At 35.3% G+C, this 19,169-nt stretch overlaps 2 protein-coding genes across 2 annotated transcripts; one reads left to right on the forward strand and one right to left on the reverse strand.

The window, feature by feature from the left end:
* Positions 1-12,077: 12,077 nt before the first annotated feature.
* LOC147569316 (ubiquitin-ribosomal protein eL40 fusion protein) lies at positions 12,078-13,755 on the reverse strand. The gene is made up of 5 exons (XM_086655806.1): positions 13,497-13,755; positions 13,318-13,404; positions 13,110-13,212; positions 12,409-12,475; positions 12,078-12,316 (listed from the first exon to the last, which is right to left on the reverse strand). The coding sequence occupies exons 1-5, from the start codon at positions 13,597-13,599 to the stop codon at positions 12,290-12,292; spliced, it is 387 nt and encodes a 128-aa protein (XP_086511932.1). The 5' UTR covers positions 13,600-13,755; the 3' UTR covers positions 12,078-12,289.
* An 860-nt stretch (positions 13,756-14,615) lies between these two features.
* LOC147569317 (uncharacterized) lies at positions 14,616-19,151 on the forward strand. The gene is made up of 8 exons (XM_086671849.1): positions 14,616-14,752; positions 15,857-16,137; positions 16,262-16,468; positions 16,575-16,664; positions 16,774-16,878; positions 16,967-17,248; positions 18,186-18,260; positions 18,943-19,151. Exons 2-7 carry the CDS (start codon positions 15,880-15,882, stop codon positions 18,213-18,215), a joined length of 972 nt encoding a protein of 323 aa, XP_086527975.1. The 5' UTR covers positions 14,616-14,752; positions 15,857-15,879; the 3' UTR covers positions 18,216-18,260; positions 18,943-19,151.
* The last annotated feature ends 18 nt before the right edge of the window (positions 19,152-19,169 follow it).

The following is a 19,169-nucleotide window of genomic DNA, read 5'->3' on the forward strand; positions in this document are numbered from 1 at the left end:
TATGTTACGGAACAAATAATAACGGCAAGCCACGTCAGATTTATGTCACTTCCTTAGTTTTTCTTATCATATAGCATTACTGTTCAACAATCATTTAACACGTATCGGTTTTCCTTTTTTTCGGTATATAGGACACCTAAGAGACCAAAATATTGCCTACTTTAAAATATTTTGTTCTTCTAAATATTTTTATAATGCCGGCATGAAATTTATGAGATTGCATATCTTTATCGCGGAAGATAAGATATCATCATTGCAAAATAAATGTAATCGTAAAGTGCAAAAATAACTCTTCCTCTACAATGAAACTTCAAATCGTTCGTTGCGTTAAAGCACTATGAAGTCACCAAGACTACAAGGCCGGCGAAACTAATGAAATTCAATTCGGTTGGACTAGAAAAAACATTCTCTTTTTGGTAGTCTAGTTTGGTTAGACCAGTTCAGTCTATTGTTGGTTGCTTCCGAATCGTAATGGAAGGGCACCACCGTCCCAAACCAATGAGAAAATTAGAGTACCTAAAATACCCTAGTTTGTGACCTAAAATTACCATGCGAATCTGTGTATGGGCCGGGGGAAGTCAATGAGCATTGAATGAATCACATCAAACCAGTCAAAAATGTGAGATGATGAGGTCCTTTTCCTGCAAATCGCATTGAATGTTTTTAACCGTACATTCACAGTCAAGTATTCGATTTTAATACTACAAACTTTGTAAAAGCGTGTGAAAATTACCCTAGTAGCTACTATAACCCTATATCAGTGTAAGAAACTGGTAAATATGATAGGGTAAGACAGGTCTGAAGTTGGGATTTTAGGGCAAAATATTAAGTTTGGGAGTAAAAAAAGTCATAATCTGAAAGTCAAAAGCAAAAAATTGTATCATTCTATCATTGTCAAATGTACATATGTAAAGTATACTATATCCGAATTGAAATTTGTTCATACCTAAAGAGTATAGCGTTGTTTAACAAAAATTTAAGTCAATTTTTGCGCTGAGCTAGGCCCTGTTTGCGTGACAAAATTAAAAACCAGCTTTTAGCATATTTTAAGCGCTTATTAAAAATTTTGAGCGTTTAGTTCAAAAAAGTGGTAGCTTATTTTAAGCTAGAAAAACTATTTTCTTCAAAAAGCATAAGTCACAATTTTGTGGCTTTTTTATAGCTGCGTTTGAAAAGCTAACTATGAAAATAAAATAAAATATTTATCTTTTTAATCACCATCAATAAACATCCACCACCATCACACCCACCCCACCACCTCTGCCACCACAATCACTCCACCACCTCTAACCATCACCCCACCACCTCTGCCACCATTCCACCACCATCACCAACACTTCATCACTTCCATACCACCTCCGGACCACCCCACCACCTCTGCCACCACAATCACTCCACCACCTCTAACCATCACCCCACCACCTCTGCCACCATTCCACCACCATCACCAACACTTCATCACTTCCATACCACCTCCGGATCAACTCCATCACCACCAGTCCACCACTTTCGCCGAAACTCCACCACCACAACTATTCTACAATCATCAATTTTTTTTTACAACCACTCCACCACCATCACCGACGCCTCATCCTCTCTCTCACAATTCCACGACCTCCGACGTAATTTCACCTTCGGCGGAACTCTATCACCACCACTCTAATTTCGCCCCAACTCCACTACCACCACAACCATTCCACAACCACTTCACCACCATTGTCACAAATCGACCACTCCACCACCACACTATACCACATCCACTAACACCATTTCACTACCATTGTTGCAACTTTATCCCCTAACCACCAACACCCCCTCCATTCCACCACCACCATCACTACCATAACTCTGCCACCATTAAGCACCACTACAACACGTCCACTACCATTGAGCTTCATCACCACTAAACAAGGTTCAAATTTCTCAAACTTTGATCTTTATGTGATTATGAAAAATTAAAAAATTTATATGATTTTGTTTTAGTTTTTAATATTTATATATTTTTTTATTAATATAATGAATAACTACAATACGAAGATTACATTTTTTTTTTTACCAAATGTCACATCCTAGCTTTTGAAGATATAAACACACTTTCTATGTAGCGTACCAAACGACTCAGACAAATTTTTAAAAAGCGCTTTTATTTATAGACCTATAGAAAAGCTCATAATATAAGCTATTTGTGTACATAAATGAGGCCTAAGTCCTTCTCTGGTTGTTCCCTTTCAAAATTAGGGGTTTGAATTTCTTTCTCGTTGTATCTTCAATTTCTCTTTCAACAAAATTTCACTAGCCTTTTGAGTTATTGTACGGGAAGGCAAATATAAGTATCGCACATAAGTTTAGAACATGAAAATGTTTTTTTTAGTCTAGGCCATGAGCTAATTTTGTCATGAAAAAGTAACGACGTCAAACAAACCCGTTAGTTAACTATAGTAAAAACGGTGAGATTTTGTTTCATGATGTTAAAATTCGAACACAAATATATACCGATAGCCTATTTTCAAAATTTTCTGGTGCTAAATTTATTCTTACTTAGGGACGGATCTAGGATTTTCACTCAGAGGGTGCAAATTTATATACTTAAATAATTTTTGTTTGCAAACACAGTAATTAACAAAATATTTATATCCATTAATTATATTAATACAATCAACCATTACAAACACAATGACTTTTACGAGAGTTCTTATTCTGAAATGTTCGCATAATCGACTTATTGTTAATTTCACAATTTTTTTTTCAATAAAGACTACTAAACTATCATTTAACCACCGATCACTCATAGCTGAAAACTGAAAAGGCTCTTTCAAATGAGGTAGTTGCAACCGGCAAAATTAGTGCTAAAGTGATAAGCAAAAAAAAACTAAATGATATGATTTATCTCTCTTAGTTTCCACCAATGATCTAGCATGAGCTCCTCGATCTAAATTTGAGAAGTCATCATTCTGCCTCATATCGTAAATGTAACTATCAAGCTGAGAGCTAAGTAGCATAGTGTCAAGACTACTAAAACTTGAGGTATAAAATTCAACAAGACGCGTCAACTTACTTCGGTCTTTTCTTTGTAGTACTTGTGACAATTCATTTGTCATTCACAATAAATCTTCATCAAAAGTAAACAAAATACAAACTCAAAAGTTTGCATATTGAATAAAAAATCTATTGCTCTAAAATAAGAGTTGTTAGACCATTATACTCTGCATGTTACTAGTTCGGGACCCACTATAAAAGCTTTTAAACCATTAGTAATTTAGTTTGTCTCCTACTCGTTTGAAACATAAGTTTTTCCTTTGCCTTATCATTTTTGTCAAAAACACAAGTCATGTTTAGCGTGTGGTAAAGAATGTGATTTATGGGAATGATGTTCCGTAATGAAATTATTTGTAATTATAATCCCTTACTTTATAGTTTGATTTTGTCGACGGTAAGATTGCCATAAATTGAATTTGTTTAGAGGAAGAATTCTATTACGTTAGAACTGCAATTTTTGATGCATATATGTGTGTACGGAACACTATTTTCAAATATATTTCTCAGTGATCACATTTTTTCTAACACTACGAATACAGTCTTAGTATTTTTGACAAAAGTAGTTGTCACGAATAAATTCAATTACCAATTACTGAGGAAATTGAAAGTACCATCTATTAGTGTTGAGGAAGTATGGTGAAAAAAACAATAATCTACCTAGATTTTTTAGAACTTGGATTTAAATGTTAATATACTTTGAATTCGTGAAATGATTCTTGTGCAAGTAGACAACAAAATCTGTTTCAGAGTAATTAAGTTTATAATTGTTGGAGTCAGTGAAGACACCAAATAGATGACAAACTTCTAAACCACTCCCAGCATTGTCTTGTATAAATTAATTATATGCGATTCAAACCCTAGGTAGGGCCTCAATGTAATTTAAAGCATGTTTAAATTATTCAAAATATTGTTCCTACTCTATTTGATTCGACATAGTTGTTCTACTCTATTTGTTTGTATCTTACTAGTTTAGCAGAGATGTCCTCGCAACCTGCTCCAATTTGTGTCTATATGTGTCTACGTATGTAGACAAATGTATATGATCTTTGTAGGAGTCTGCAGGGAATTCGAGGAAATTGATTTCTAACATTGTTAATTCAAAAACTAAATAAAATCGGCCCTTTCATAAAAAAATAAAAAAAAAAATTGGCCAAAACCTCAAAAAGTACAACTTTAATATGAGAATTTCTCAGTATTTTGGTGAGGAATATGTCCAAGAATTAGGTTGAATTGAAAGTGTCATTGGGAGGCTAAAATATAAATATGTCTCACCGGACAAATGTGGAATTTGACAAGCAATAAGTAAAAACGACATCAAACCATATTTATTTTACCAAAAACTGAATTGGGTACACTATAAAATACATATTTTTTTATCAGATGTAGTTTTTTTTTTGTTGTTAAAAGATGCATGATGTAGTCTACAAACAAAAAGTATGTTTTTTTTTAGCATTAACTACAAAGGTCATTACAAAGACATAGATACAAAGTGGACACACAAACACTTCGATTGGGCTGTGGTAACGTGAGTTTTGCTCCTGATGACAATTGGTTTCTTACCTACCACCACCATTGATCTCTCGTCTTTTTACCTTTTGTCCAAGTCCTCAAACAAATATAAGGAAAAAAAAGTTGGTGTTACGGGGAAACAGGGGCGGACCCACGTAGGGGTCTGTGGGGTCACGTGCCCCCCCCCCTCACAGGCCCCAAACTTATTTCAAATAGGCCTTTAAATAGCACATAAAAAAAATAAGTAATTTGGTATAGCCACTATAAATAACTACGTAAGTTTGGCACAATGGAACCTTATACGGTTGTGCGCGTCCCAGGTTGGGAGTTCGACTCCCACCTCCTGCCAATTGTTTAGGTTTTTATTCATAATTTTATGTCCCTTTTTTTCAAATTATGGTGTGTTTGGATGGCGGAATCATGAATCCGCGGATTCATGAGTCCTTGGAATCCATGATTCCACGGATTCATGAATCCAAGTAATAATTTTTGGCTTGTTTGGCAACTAAGAATCCTATGATTTATTATTATTTAAGTATTTTTAAACGTCTTTAGAGAAAATATGATTTTGGAAAAAAATAATGATTTTGGAAAAAAATAATGATTTTGTAGAAGGAAATATTTTTTTGTTGATTTTAAGTTTGAAATTTAGGTTCATTAATCCAAAATCCTAGCAAATCCTAGGGGGTAGGGTGGGATTTTGGTCTATACAAATTTTGGAATTAGGAATCCTTAGGATTCAAGAGTCCTAGGATTCTTGGTAGCCAAACAGACCAAGGATTCATGATTCCTACCAAATTCCACTTTTGATAAGAATCCTACTTAGGAATCCTGCAACCAAACACACCATCAGTTCTTTTTGGAGTCTTCACTGTTGACTTTGGTTAACTTGGTTAGTGTCATTTTTCTCCATAATTTACATTTTCTTTTTTGTTTCATTTTCATATATATATATATATATATATATATATATGATTCTCTTTGTAATTTGATAATGACTTCCATGTAACTTTGTTGGACTCATTTTTCTCTATGTTATTATTTTTCTTCTTTATTTCAATTTTCTTATATATATGTATACATTATACTTCTTATTATTTTTTCTTAAACTCAGTCTACAATCTCTTTCATTAACTCCTTCAAGAATGTAAAATGTGGTGAACATGTTTCAAGACATAAGTATTTCATCAAAAAAATGTTTCAAGACATAAAACACTCTCTTTCTTGTGAAATAAGATTTACACTACTATTTTTTTTTATAAGTCGAATGTATATGAGGTTGAATATTTATATTGAGAATATAGTCAATGCAACTCACAAAGAAGTTAAGGAGTTGGTTCGGAGGTATATAACTAATAGAATAAAAATAGCACTCGCGTGAACTTCACCTCAAAATTTTGAATAATTTAAAGCTTTTTATTCTAACTAATGGTGCCCCCCATAAAGAAAAATTTCTGGGTCCGCCACTGCGGGGAAATAAAGAAATTTTCCGGGGTTTGAAATTTTAGGTGGAAATAAAAAATAAATTAGACTTTTTCATTTTCCCCAAACAACCATATCTTTTTCAGCTTCTTCTTCCTCTCACCTACCACCGCCATCTCCGACGACCTCAATTTGCTCCAGCGACTTCCACCATCTCCGGCTACATTTGTTTTTTCTCCTGCTCTCCATCTCTGGCGAAGGGAAGGAGCCCCTTCGCCTGAGATCGTCTGGTTGCAAACCAGATCTCGTCTGGTTTGCAGCCAGACGATCTCCGACGAAGAGGCTCCTTCCCTTCGCCGGAGATGGAGAGCAGAAAAAGAGAAGAAAGAGAAACAGAAGAGAGAGAGAGAGAGAGAGAGAGAGAAGGGAGAGAGAGAGAGAGAGAGAGAGAGGGAGATAGCGAGAGCGAGAGAGAGAGAGGAGAGAGGAAAGGAGAGATAGAGAGAAAGGGGGGAGAGAGAAAAGATGATGATGTCGTCGACCGTAGCCGGCGAAAAGATAATTAGTTTTATTTGATTACTTTTGTCCAATACCCGACCGGTGACTTTTTTGCCGGTGGCGTTAAGGTGCATTTGGTTTCATTTTTTTTTTGTTTTCCACCGTCGTCCCCGGAAACATTTCTGCTTTCCCCAAAGCGATGGCCAAAAACAACTTTAGTGTAGATATTATTTTGGATGCTACTATATGCAACTTTAATTTTACTAAAGACAACTATCGGACAAAAGTAATCAAATAAAACTAATTAAAACAGCATCCTAAATTGCTAAGCAACACCATAAACAAAAATCAAGTACCGAATTTCTCCTCCATACTATACACAATTCTATTTTACTCAAAAAAAAAAAAACTATTGGACAAAAATAACTAAATAAAACTAGTTAAATATTGTCCTAAATTGCTAAACCAACACCACAAAAAAATCAAATATAACCGAGTTTTTCTCTAAAAATCTAGGGGTTCAAATATTTATTACCATAACTAATTGTTCATAAATAAAATTTAATCGAGCATTAATTATATATATTCAAAAAATATTATATTCCAATTAGAGCATCATCCCAAGCTGTAATTCGAGGTAGGACAAGCCTCGTTCGAATGCACAAGGTTGATAATACCGATTCCAACTAACATATAATCGTGAAACTGGTGCATTTTCTTTCAAAATTACCTTGACAAAGTGATTTTCCTTCTCAGATATTGCAAGTGGAACAATTTTTTGTTGTGCTTGGACACCCCCTCTTAACGATAGACTAGTTAAAGAAAAAAAAGATAGATTGCGTTATAATCAAATTAGTGACTCTTAAAAAAAAGTTCTAAAATAGAGTGTGTGAGTCAAATTAGTAATCGTCTTCAAAACGAATTTCTAAAATAGAATGTGTTAGAGTCAAATTAGTATTCTTTTTTAAAATAAAAATATAAAATAGATTGTATTAGAGTCAAATTGGTATTCATTTTTTAAAAGAAATTTTATCTATTATATAGTTATTATTTTTCGGGTTCTATTTGGAATGATATTTTTTTTAGATTCTCAACATTATATTTGCTAGATAACACTCACAAAATAAATCTTATTTTTTTTAAATAATTTAACAAAAGAAAAAGTTGTGGCTAGGAAATAACTTTGTAGAAGTAAAACATAGTTGTATTTAACAATTTAAGAATCAACAAAATATTTGCTACATAAAACCAATAAATCAACTTTTAGTGTCGTTTAGCAATTTATAGGAAAATAAAACGGTTGTGTCTAGCAAATAGTCGTGTGGAGCAATAATACAACTTCCTTTAGCATTTGTCATTATTTTTGACTTATCACAGTTTATTTATGAATTTATCCAAATATTTTTTTGCTAATATTGTTTTAGTGAGAAATGTTTTATGATTAGTTTAAAGCAGGGTTGTTGATGCATTTTTAGAGAGAATAATTTAGGTTGAGAATTGTGCTATATTAAACTCATCTATCTAACTAGTTTCTTTTGAGAGAGATAGAGAGAGAAGATGATGGGGAGAAGGAAACAAGAACATGAGTAAATGTCAAGGGTACTATTCCTGCAAACTAGAAATTAAATATGTTGATAGAAGAAAGGACATCTGCATGTCTTTTTCTCTGGCCTATGATTCCATCACTATTACCTACTAGTAGTATAATATTTTACTAGTTAATATTCACACATTACAACAACTGATCCCTCCCTATCTTGGTTTTTGTTTTCTAAGTCTCTCTCTTTCAATATTCGTGTGATCAGTGCATGCACACAGTCAACCCCAGCATGGCAAAACCTATATCAAATTCCTCCTTTCATACCTACTGGGAAATTTAGTATGCCACCTCAAGAATTGACTGTATTTTTAGGGCAATTCAGGATTCATGTGTAAAATGAGACGCTTTTAATAACAAAAATGATGGTATGCCCGACCAGTTTTCCAGTTGAATCCTGGGCGGATGACGTAGTCGGGTCAGATTTAGAGAGAGAAAGTGAAAAACTCTCTCTCTCTAAATCTGGACCGGCCACATCATCCGACCGGAATTCAACTAGGAGACTAGCCGGGCATACTATCACCCATTGTTAGAATAAAGAGGGAACATGAAATAGAGAAGTTTTAAGGTAAAGAGAAAGGGAGCCTTTGTCTGTTTTGTTTAAGTCAACATGTATTAGGTCCGGTCAGAGTGCCCTAATACTTGCTCAATGCATGGGTTGGTAAAAAAACGGGCTCAAATAACAAAGAGGGGCGCCTATATATATTCCCTGTGGCCGGGAAATGTTGCATGCAAACATGACTTTTACTTGGCCCACAATAGAGGGCGGTACAGTACAGATACTGTAAAGTCATATTCTTATAAGATGAACATTAAACTAATTTTTCTTTATGGAAATTGACTACGATTAATTATAGTCATTAAACTAATTTCGCAAATTAAAAAATAAATATATAAGAAAAAGCTGTAGTTCGTAATGTCAATCGAAAGAACCAACTAAAACCCACACAATTAAACTTAAATTAACTAATTAAATCTTAATATTTAACGTCGTGAAAAATAAAATAAAAATAAATCAGACAAACCAATTGTTTCTGTTTGCGAAAAAAAATAATCTAAAACCACCTACAAAACAAAATAAAAGAGTCAAAATTGTTGAGGGTAGAGAGTTGTGAAACAATCGAATTAGTCGACGAATTCTTGTGATCAGTAGCACTCTCCTTTCGCTTGTTCGACGATGATGACTGTGAACTCTGAACTCCTTGGGTGTTCTTTGTAAAATTTGGATAATCTTTTTCTTCAGTTTTCATCTTATTCTTATTATTTTCGTCAGTAGTATCCAAATTCATGTTTAATCCAAAAGAAGAAGAAGAAGAACAGGGCAAGATACGGAAACCAAATTCATCACCAAAATTATCACCACAAATTCCATTATTCCAATTGAATATGGACATAACGATGATCAAAGGTTTATTGACTAATTTAGGAGTGATTGAAATTTTTGATGTCTGAGAGAATATGCTCATTGTGAATCTGTATGTCTATTTAAAGAGGGGTAGATATTTAGAGATAGAGTTTGACAAGGTTAAGGATTTGGGGTTCTTGAATCCGAGTTCTAGATGAATTTCTATTTCTTTTACGTTAGGAATTTAGATAAGGCCAGCGCTTTGGGGAAAGCTAAAAAGTTGCCGGGGTGTGAAGACTTGGTCAAAAATTGGTCAAATTTATTTGACAATTTTATTTAGGGGAAAGCAAAATAGCTTCTCCACCTCACTTCTCTCTCTCCACCTCACCTCTATCTTCTCCGATTAGGTCGCCGGCCGGAAAATTTTCCGGCCGGCGACCATTAAAAAAAAAAAAAAAAAAAAATTTCACTCTCTCTCTCTCTCTAAACTCCAGCTAAGGGGTTTTCTTTCGCCGGAGTCCCGGTCTGTTGAAGAACAGACCGGAAGTGGTCTGTTGAAGAACAGACCGGACTGGTCTGTTCTTCAACAGACCACTTCCGGTCTGTTGAAGAACAGACCACTTCCGGTCTGTTGAAGAACAGACCAGATCGGTCTGTTCTTCAACAAGCCAGATCTGGTCTGTTCTTCAACAAACCGGAACTCCGGCGAAGGGAAACCCCTTCGCCGGAGTTTCTAGAGAGAGAGAGAGTGAAATTTTTTTTTTTTTTTTTTTTTTTAATGGTCGCCGGCCGGAAAATTTTCCGGCCGGCGACCAAATCGGAGAAGACAAAGAGGTGAGGTGGAGAGAGAGTGAGGTGAGGTGGAGAGAGAGTGAGGTGAGGTGGAGATAGAGTGAGGTGAGGTGGAGATAGATTAAGGTGAGGTGGAGTGTTTTTTTTTATTTCCCCTTAAAATTTATTTCCCCAGAAAATCTCTAAAATTATGCATATTCCCTTTAAAATTTCACACCCCGGAAACTATTTAGCTTTCCCCAAAGCGGTGGCCTTTAGATAATCCACCTAAGCGGAGTAATTATGGGTTAATTCTTTTTTAGTCCCTAATTTGTGATCAACTAACTAATTTGGCCCGTAAATGTGTCTGTGAGTTCGATTTTACCCCAATTGTGTCTGGGAGTTTGGTTGACTCCCAAATTTTGTTATACCAAAGGCGTCCAATCCTACTCTTATGACATTTTTGTAATTATATTTTTCTTTTTTGTCCAACTCATCATCTCTCTCTTCCACCTCACTCAGTTTCTTCAATCTAAGAAAGTCGTCGACAGAAAGTTGTCGACTAATGACTGTTTTATGGCTCCCTACATTTTTTTAACTCATTCCGCCACCTTCTTTCCTTGATATCCTCTCTCTCGCTCTCCCCGTTACTCCTTTTTCCCCTCTCCCTCTAACCATCTCCGTTTTGTCGAAGTGATTCCCCTTGCAAATATCAAAATTTGACAAATTGAAACATTTGTTGGTCGTGGTAATCATGATTTTCGTTTTTTTTTTTTGGAACTGATCTTGGTAATGGTATGCTAAAAGTTTCTATTCTGTGTTCATAATAAGGGAGTGATGGAGTCGTGTTAGTGGAGAAGTGTTGATGTTGGTAAAATGGTGGCAGTTGTGGTGGTTGGGGTTAGCGGCAGCAATGGTTGTGGTTAGCGGCAGCAATGGTTGTGGTTATTGGAGGTGGGTGGAATGGAAGTGGTGATCTTGGTAATGGAATATAAGTGCTGTTGGTTAAATTGTGGGAGTGACTGGGAAGGCCATAAAGGTGTTGTGATGGTGGTATAGTTGTGGTGGTTGCGTGGTTAGATGTGTGGTTCAAGTGGTCTATCGCGTCGCTTATGTGGTCGTGATTTGCGATGGTGGGATGATGGTGGTTACTGTGATGGTTGTATTGTTCAGGTGGTATATCAGGTAGCATGTGGTTGTGGTTATTAGCGGTGGTGGTTCGCACTGATGATGGTGGTCGTGGTACAGTTGGGTCATATACAGTGTAACAGTGTTGGTTGGGTGATAATGGTGGTAGTTGTGGTGCTGGAGTGGTTATAGTGGAGGTGGCAGTTGTAGTGGAGGTGGCAGTTGTAGTGGAGGTGGCAGTTGTAGTGGAGGTGGCCCTGTTGTAGTGATGGTGGTAGTCATGTTAGTAGTATAGCGGCTGTAGTGGTGATGAATGTTTGTGATGGAGATAGAGAAGCAAAGACATTATATTTTTCACAAAGGAAGTTTTATAGTCGACCAGAATACTTGCCATGGGTGTGGTTTGCGGCCAGCCAACAACCTTTTTGCAGGAGAAAAATGAGGGTTGGTCCAACTCGGGCGTCAATTGTGTGGGTAGTCAAACTCCATCGGGCAATAGACTATTTTGAGAGTAGTCACTGTTTGTAGGGTTTTAAGATAAATGTGCACACATGAGGGAAGGGGTAGCTCATTCGACCTACCCTAGGAGATTATTCCTTACATATCTTAGCTAGATGCATGGGCCGGTGTGTTATCACTACAATAGCAATTTTTTTTGTTGAAAAGTAACACCAAAAACGAAAAATACTACAGCAACTATAAAAGTAACACCAAAAACGAAAAATACTACAGTAGCAATTGCACTATAAAAGTAACACCAAAAAAGAAAAATACTACAGCAACTCTAGTTCTTAACATTGATTAAATTCTAGTTCAAAACCTTGCTAGAAAAGCACCAATCAAGTTTCCATACAACTAAGTTCACATGTAAGAAAAATATCGTTGGGTTAAACACGATGAGACAACAAATACGCAAATAAGAAAAGATAGTTTAATACCAAGATTACTTGTTTGAGCAGCTTCAGTAAAGTCTTGCTCAACATCTATTTGATCTTCTTCTTGGGCCTCAACTGCAAATTGAAGATAAAAACCAGAGGTGAATTTGATAGAACTATCTTATTACAAATGAAAAGAAACTAGAAATAGCGTCGAAGAATTATACTTGGTTGCTGTGCCCACATTTCTTCTTTCTGCAGTTCACAGCACGGGGATGCAGACGAGCATAGCACCTGGCCAAACCAAATCATGTTCCATTGGATTCCATTTCAGAAACTACGAGTCTTATTTGTAAAACAGCATTTATATAGATTTACTGCTCAATCATTGATTCTTTCAACGTGATTGCTAGAATACAAAGATATATGAAGCATTACAATGAACGAGAACACTTGATCAGCCAATATCGAGGTTCAAACCCTACATATGTATGTCTGTTATCCATCCAACAACAATAGCAGGGTTATGAGTTGTAACCGGGACTGTATCCGGTACACATGGGTTCATAAGACCTCAGAGAAGTCGTTCTCGGTCCAGAAATCTCAAGAACATTAAGGTTTCGAGGCAGCTCTTGTCTGCACAAAGTCCAACATGTGAGATTTACAAATGGACTTACTGGGTAGGGCTTATCGTGTAACAGGCAATTAGGTATTAAAATTGCTAGTCAAAGAACATGTAAAAAACCTAACAATGTTCAGTTCAAGAAATGCCACATTCGCCGAAAATCGAACAGTAATTAATTCTTAAACGGCAAATCAATGGGGCAAATCAATGGGTCGTCTATGTTTTGACGTTGCGAAAAGTACGTAAGGTTCTAAGAACAGTGATAATCGAACACTGAAATTAGGTGTAAAAAAATCAACTTACTTGCGGCAAATCATCTTGTCCTGGTTATACTTTCTGGCTAAAGCCATCAAAGATGGTTCAATAATTCCACCACGAAGCCTCAAAACAAGATGAAGAGTTGATTCTGAGACATCATTACCATTAAATTATTCAATTTCTATCAGCAAAAGTGAAATAAAAAACAAATTTAAAACAAAAATAGAAGAAGAAAATACGGAATTCTGCGAACCTTTTTGAATGTTGTAGTCAGCAAGAGTACGGCCATCTTCAAGTTGTTTACCGGCGAAGATCAAACGCTGCTGATCTGGAGGAATACCTGAGAAATGAAATTGGGAAAGTTATTATAACAATCGGAACTAATCTTTTGAATAAAATGAATATTAGTTGTTAGGGTTTGAATAGAGGTACCTTCTTTGTCTTGGATCTTAGCTTTGACATTATCGATAGTGTCGCTTGATTCGACCTCTAGGGTTATTGTCTTCCCAGTTAGGGTTTTCACGAAGATCTGCATCTTCTCTGAACTTGTTTCCACTGATATCAAAACCCTAGCTTGGTTTCTATCCTTCTCACTCTAGAAATTCTTTTATATACGATTAGGGTTTAGTCACATAGTTATGGGCTTTGACCCGATCGTGGAAGGAAAAAAATGCATTGGCAAATAAGGCCTGTACAAATTTGGGCTCCCTTTGATATTTCATTTGGGCCTCCCCAATACCTACCAATGATAAACAGAGAAATGATTTCTTTCTTGTATTTTCAATAAAAGATATATCCAAATTTAATCAATGAAAAGTTTCTAAGAATTTGTGCATTAAAGGTAAAAACTGCAAGACGGACTTATAGGTCTCTTTAAGAATTTGATCTTGCTATCAGGATCAGACGACTTAAGGTCTCTTTATTGAGACGTCTGGGTGATAACCTCTCTATCACTGGCCTTTACTACTTTGGTTGGGCTACTTTTTATCTCTATGGAGCATTGAGTTTTCACAGTTTGTTTCGAGATTCGAAGGTCAAGAGATATCAAATGTTCACTACGAAACGGACGGGTTTTAGCTACGCCCCTTTTGTTACGGCTAACGAGTATCGTAGCTACTTGTCACCACTTGCTATGGAGTTTATGGTATTGTAGCAAATGCGGGCCAACAACTACGACCGTTGTGTTCATTTGCTACACATTGGTCTGTTTCAAGTACGTCTCACGCACAAACATTTAAAAAATTAGAAGGTGTCTTTCACCTACGGTTAGTTTGGCGTAGCAACTGGTGGCCATTTGCTACGAGTAATCCGTAGTTAATGGGGAAAAAGGGTAGCAGATACTCATTAGGTTTAGCGCGGAAAAAATTGCGGGAATTTTTTTTATTTGCGCCAAAAACTTTGGGTGCCTTGTGTAAAAGAAGCTCAATTATTGGGTGCTTTTCACAAAATATAGAAATACTTGTGGTGCCCAAATCGTCCATTACTTTTTTATTCTATTTTCTAAATAGAAAGACCTAGAGAGGGAGAGTTTGAAACCAGGGTTTCTTTTTGGCAAAAGGAAGAACGGTTTATGCATAGGAGAGTTGGAGTTTCTTGAGCCGAAGGAAGATCGGTTTCTTGTAAATCGACAAAGGGAAATCGATCGAGAGAAGGAAAGTTGGAGAAGAACGGGTTCAGCTTATTGTTAGGTATTTCATTGATTTTCCCCTCTTTCTCTGTCTATGAAGTTTTTCTGAGTTGATTTCCCAAATTTCTCTCTCGATTAAATCACAATGATCAAAGAGAGAGGGTTGTTATGTTCTTTCTCTTCTCCTTCTCTTTACTAATTTTACAGTTTATTGTGTATAAAAGTGGATGAATGAATTTCTTCCTGTAACCCAAAAAGAGAAGGAAAGAGATAGAGACTATGGGAAAAACCTAGAATAATTAATTGTGATTTATGAGAGATGATAATAGAAAACTAAGTATATGTTTATATTTACTCAAATTGTATGAGTGTCTGTAAAACGATTTTTGTTCGTTTGTTGATGTAAATCTCTCACCATTATTGATTTTCTCGTTACTATGTTCCGAACACATCAAGAATTTTAGTGTTTGTAAAGTTGTTCTTTCCATTTGATTTAGATATCAAGCAAACTAGGAGGTTTACGTTTCAGACTTCTAGTAGGGAATGAAAGACAAAAAGTCTGAATAATAAGCCGAGAGACACGTTTGACATGGGGGTAGATGATCAATTATTGGATAGTCAACCTTATAACTTGGGATGTGGTGCTGATGATGAAGTAGATATATCATTAGTGAGGAATGATCTGGTTGGAACAACGGCTGAAGCACCACTTAATTTAAGTCGTACCGAAGCAACTAGTTCAGTGAATTTCATTAATGATGATTATATTGAAGATGTTACCGAGGAAGATGAAGAAGATATAATTGGGGACGAAGATGAGGACGAAGATGAGAATGAAGATGAGGATGAAGATGAGGACGAAGATGAGGATTTTGATATTTAAGTGTCAACTTTAATTGTTATTTTATAGGAATAAGATCTACCTATTAGCCTTATTTTTCACGTATGCTTATAAATGATAACTTTTGAGTTAGATTATTGTAATTGTTATCATAAGTATTAGTATAAATTTTTCTTCCATTTAAGATTATTTCTTTTCAAATAGGTTTATAAATGTGATCTTACCTATTATAAATGTGATCTTAGGCTCTCTTTCACTTGAAGTTATTTCTTTTTCAATTATGTTTACAAATATGATTTTACTTATTAGCCTTACGTATTACAGGATCGAAGACTACTTGGAAGGTGATGGCCGACGAACAACCACGAGCTCTTAAGCGAACAAGAGGTCTTGCTAAGTTGGAATTTTTGTCAAAAATCCCACCTGGAACAAAACTTACATTAACTATTGAGGGTGGAACTCCTTATGGTAAAAATTCTACAGAGTTAGCTGCTTATGTTGGAAAGCTAGCTAAAGATGGTGAATATTTCCCTTTTGATGAGCCTGTGTGGAGTAAAATAGAAGATAAGGCAGAAAGGGTAAGGCGGGTGAAAGATGACTTGGAGGTAATTTTGATGTTCTATCTCTCTCCATCTTTTTTTATCTCTGTCTTTTCTCCCTTTCTCTTTAATTGTATATATGAATTCTTTAGATTCGCTGTTTATATTTCTTTGTTTTTGTTTTTTTAAGAATATTTTTCACTTTCCCGAAGAATGTGATCGTTGGATAGACACGACTCTAAATCATAGTTGGAGACTTCACAAGTACAGAATGAAGTTGAAATATTTTGACCCGTATAGCAATAATACTGAGTGGTATGCTAACTGCCCAAAGAATGTCATTCCAGCTCAATGGAAAAATATGGTTCATTATTGGCATACTGACCCCCATTTCAAGGTTTGTATACGTTATGTTTCACACATACACAGATGCAAACACAAACACTTCATTAACCTAATGAATAGTATAATTAATTAGGAGTGAATTTAATTTCATTATGCAGAAGGCAAGTGAGACAAACAAGAAAAACAAAGCGAAGAGCAAGGATCCTCATATCGGCGGTTCAAAATCGAATATGAATTACGCTAAGGAGGTAAAATCAACACAATTCATTCATAAAAAGAGTTACGTTGAAGTAAACTAACTGTCATCTTTTTGTGTTATTTTTCTATTCTTTCCATTTATTTCTACTCTTTTTACAGATAGAGGCTGCAACAAATGAAAAGGTCACACGATCAATGATTTACAAGAAAACACATCGTCGGTCTAATGGAACAGTAGCTTCTGAAGTCGCAAACGAGAGAATAGTATGATTTTAGATCACTTACAATTACTCAAATTAACTTATTCATTACTCAATCTAAATTTTTGTTATATATAAACTTACAAATGTAGAGGAAGATTGATGAGATTTTGAGCACCGGTGCTGAAGATGTTGTCTTGTTTCAAGAATCTTCTGTGGACTTGGGTAAAGACATTTACTCAAAAGTTGTAGGACCCGAGAAAAAAGGGCGATGGGGGGTTGTGGGACCTAGAATGAAATTCGATAGAGTTGATCAAGGTGCTTCTAGCTCCACAAGCAAGGATGATAAGATCAAGAATTTGAGTGAACAGGTTGAAATGTTACGCACAACTATAGATCAGATGAAGGAGGAGCTATATCGACTATCTAGTCAGGTACACATGTATTTTATATTACATTGTTTATGCAAATCTTTTCGTTTTTGTACATATTGGATTGCTTAAGGGGACCTGAACCCAAAGAGTACAAGGAATATCTAAGGCATTAAAGCGTTCCTATACAAACACTTAATTCCCCAAACTGAAAACTAGGAATCCTGACCCAACCATAGCCTAAATAAAACACAACTGCGTAGAAAGCAGTTATACATATACTAGATGCAAAGTGTAAGAAGGCACTAATATTACTATAAGAGTAGTAATTTGGATTTCCATTTATTGTTCCTAGATTCGGGTACCAGTACCCGGCATAGACGGATGGAGAATAATGTGACGAATTATCGTTCGAACGAGTAAGAGATGATCTTTCCATGATGCAGTAAGTATTAGAAGAATTAGGTCTGCTAAAGATATTCTTTCCTCTCATCCCATTACCTAAATTACTTGTTAGTAATGGGTTGGATGCTTTAGTTGTTATTCCACCTTCATGAAAGTCCCATTGAGAAGGGTAAGCTCCTGCGAAAATCTCGTCCGGGCGAAGACTTTTTTGGAACTCAATATTAATACCATGAGTACTACTAGTTTCCAAGTCATTGGAGTAACCTAAGCAAAAAGGTCTAGTTGTTGATGATGATATTGAGTTATAAATTCCAGCTGAATTAGTACTAATACTTCTCTTGCCATAGAGCTTAGAACGTTCTCGTTGTCGTCTAGCCATGATAACATGCCAATGATTCTTAACAGAATTCAACAAACTGATTTAGCAGCCTTTTAATTAGAAATGCAGTTACTCACATTAGAAATACAGTTACTCACATTAGCAATTACTATTAGAAGTGCCAACTTAATTTGTTCTTTCAGCTATTATTATAAAAAATTTGTTTCTAAGCATTCTTAATTATCAAGAAATAATGAGTACCTTAACTATCTGTAGGGTACTTCATCGTGTAACTCTGCACAATGATGATGATGATACTATTATTTCAGAAAGTTACCAGAGTATGCATTGGTACGTCTTCTCGTTTACTTTCTTACATATTTTAAATTTGCCGTATGTTTCAGTATCTCCATCAATGTGGTAGACAATGACGCAGTAGTTTTAGAGTACCTATCACAGTAGGGAGTCATTTAAAGAAACATTAGGCTCCATAAAAATCTTCCTAAGTTTGTAGAAAGCCTATTTTTTTGTTGCAGTCCAGAAAGTTATAAACACATGAATTTTAGGTTTTAATGTAGAAACTGAAGATGAATATATATCTTAAAAATTTTGTATTGGTATACTTTCATAATTATGAATCTAACAGACATCATGTTGCTCATATAAGTGTTCATCTCTACTTTAGAATATGGAATGTCAATGTTGCTGTTTGTGACTCATTTTATTAATTAAGCTGTATTCTGCATTTGGCTTTCAGCTTTTATCGTAAGAGATGTTTTTAGTATTCATCTGTTTAACTCTACACAATTATTTACTCATTGTTAGGTTGCTTACATTTAGATTTTCATTGAATCTTGTAATGAATGGTTAGGGTATCATACTCAAGGCTCTATAAATAGTTTTGTACATTGTTTGTTAGCATTTTGGAATCGTGAATGTTACATTTGATGGCAAAAGATGATTACATTCTTGACTTTATTGAATTACCATTGTTTCTCATTAAATTCTAATAAAATATTATCTCTTGTTGCAGGAAAAGCTGGAGAAGTGAATATCCGTACGAGATCCTTTTTGTTAATATATAGTACGTTGAACTTTTAGATATGATGACATTAGTTAGTTTGGATTGTTTACTCAATATATTACGTTCATATTTTGGTAAATTTAGTTGGTAGGTATTTTACTTTGACGTTTGTATGAAAGATTTTTAATGAATGAATGAAACAGATGATTGAGATGTTATTGTATGTGTTTTAGTTA

The sequence above is a fragment of the Eschscholzia californica genome, unplaced genomic scaffold (genome assembly GCF_041429995.1).
Source record: "Eschscholzia californica isolate CP2 unplaced genomic scaffold, dmEscCali1.0.p SCAF_1, whole genome shotgun sequence".
NCBI classification, from domain to species: Eukaryota; Viridiplantae; Streptophyta; class Magnoliopsida; order Ranunculales; family Papaveraceae; genus Eschscholzia; species Eschscholzia californica.